Source organism: Squalius cephalus (genome assembly GCF_949319135.1).
Source record: "Squalius cephalus genome assembly, chromosome: 3".
NCBI lineage: Eukaryota > Metazoa > Chordata > Actinopteri > Cypriniformes > Leuciscidae > Squalius > Squalius cephalus.
In genome coordinates this window covers 6417495-6419316 of record NC_137124.1, presented here as the reverse complement: position 1 = coordinate 6419316, position 1822 = coordinate 6417495, and the positions used below count along the sequence as shown (strand labels likewise).

Sequence of the window (1822 nt, the reverse complement as noted above, 5' to 3'; positions counted from 1 at the left end):
GAAAGAGTTGGACAAATACACAAATATAGAGGAAGCAAAATATGAAATAGGGGTTTTGAAGAAATAAACAAATGATGTGATGAGCTGAATGAGGGATGAGAGCAGATATAATAATCACGTAGTTTAAATCTGCAGACAGAAACATCAGACTCAGGACAGAAACACACGACCTCTAAAGTAAGAACATGTTCATTCTTCAAACACAATTACACTTTCAGATGTTAATATTGTCTTAATGATTGTGAATCAAGCTATGCTAACATGATTATGTTTTAATATAAGATGAATATGAGATTATTTTAGTTTTTCACTGTGTTTCTTCCTCAGAAATGGACCAAACTCTATATTTGATTCTTCTTCTCATTGGTGAGTGTGTTTGTTGTATTATTTATGGTTTATAGTTTCATCAGGTTTGACCCTGTTATGAAAAGCATTAAACGCTCTCTTTCACAGCTCTATGCTCCGTATCTGAATGTGTTCAGCGTCAGTATCACTTTATAAACGTGTTGAAGACCTGGACTGAAGCTCAGATATTCTGCAGAGAGAAATACACAGATCTGGCCACCGTTGACAACATGAACGACATGAACGAGCTGAAGAAGAGTGTGAATGATGGTGTTGGGGATATCTGGATTGGGCTGAAGAGGACGAGTGTTAATAAATGGCAGTGGTCAGATCAGAGTAACTCCTCATTCAGAGACTGGGCTCCTGGTGAACCTAATAATAATGGAGGTGTTGAAAACTGTACAGTGCTCGATCCAAAGAACCGGTTCACTCAGGGTAAATGGTATGACGTCTCTTGCAACAACCAATTTCCTTTTGTGTGTCATGAAGGTGAGCAGATCCTCACAAACACACACAATCCATCCATCACCTCCAGATATCTTAAAGTTCACGCTACATGTCTGACATGACAGATTCCTCCACAGTGTTTGTTCTGCATGTTGTTTTTGATCAGTCTCTCTCTAGTTTTTGCTTGTGGTTTGTTTTGTGTCCAGATAAACTGATTCTGATCAACGAGACTCTGACGTGGCCTGAAGCTCTGAGATACTGCAGACAGAATTATACGGATCTGGTCTCGGTTCATTCAGACAAGATGCAGCGTCGTGTGATGAATGTGGTTAAACGTGCGTCTACTGATGCGGTGTGGTTGGGTTTACACAACTACTGCCAAATGAACATGTGGCTCTGGTTGAGCGGAGAGATCGTGTGCTATCAGAACTGGGCTCCAGGGAACGGAGCGACACCGGAAAACTGCAGCCTTACGAAGAGAAAAGGAGCAGTTCAGTCTGGAGGAGATCAGCGCTGGATCAGCCTTCCTGAGACTCACAAACTCAACTTCATCTGCAGCAGATCTTAGGAGTGAAGGATATGTTTGTGTTCTTTCATAACTGGCTCTTTTTTAAAAAAACTGGCAAACACTTCTTGTACTGTTTTCATCAGTGCTTATATCAATTTACAATGATAATTACTGTTACTGAAGATTATCGTATGAGTCTTTGTAATATCAGATTTAAAAAAAACTTTTGTGCAATATATATATATATATATATATATATATATATATATATATGTGTGTGTGTGTGTGTGTGTGTGTGTGTTTAAAGATCCCATGAAATCAAAATAAATTTTAATATGTGGCTTTATTTACATTTTAAATTTAGTCACTTCCAGAAACACAACTCAATATTATTGACACAGTCTGTTCAATCCAATGTACTTGCAGTCAACTAGAAAGTAGAAGATGGCTTTAAAACAAAAAAAACAAAAAAACAAAGCAAAGCTCACATCAGTTGATTTCATGGGATCTTGGTGTTTTGGT

The 1822-nt window shown here is 38.0% G+C and overlaps 1 protein-coding gene across 1 annotated transcript; it reads left to right on the top strand.

Annotated features, from left to right (window-relative positions):
* Positions 1-329: 329 nt before the first annotated feature.
* Positions 330-1360, top strand: LOC307156319 (macrophage mannose receptor 1-like; the record flags this gene model as incomplete). The annotated part of the gene is made up of 3 exons (XM_079867610.1): positions 330-366; positions 454-834; positions 999-1360. The coding sequence occupies 3 exons, from the start codon at positions 330-332 to the stop codon at positions 1358-1360; spliced, it is 780 nt and encodes a 259-aa protein (XP_079723736.1).
* Between the last annotated feature and the right edge of the window lie 462 nt (positions 1361-1822).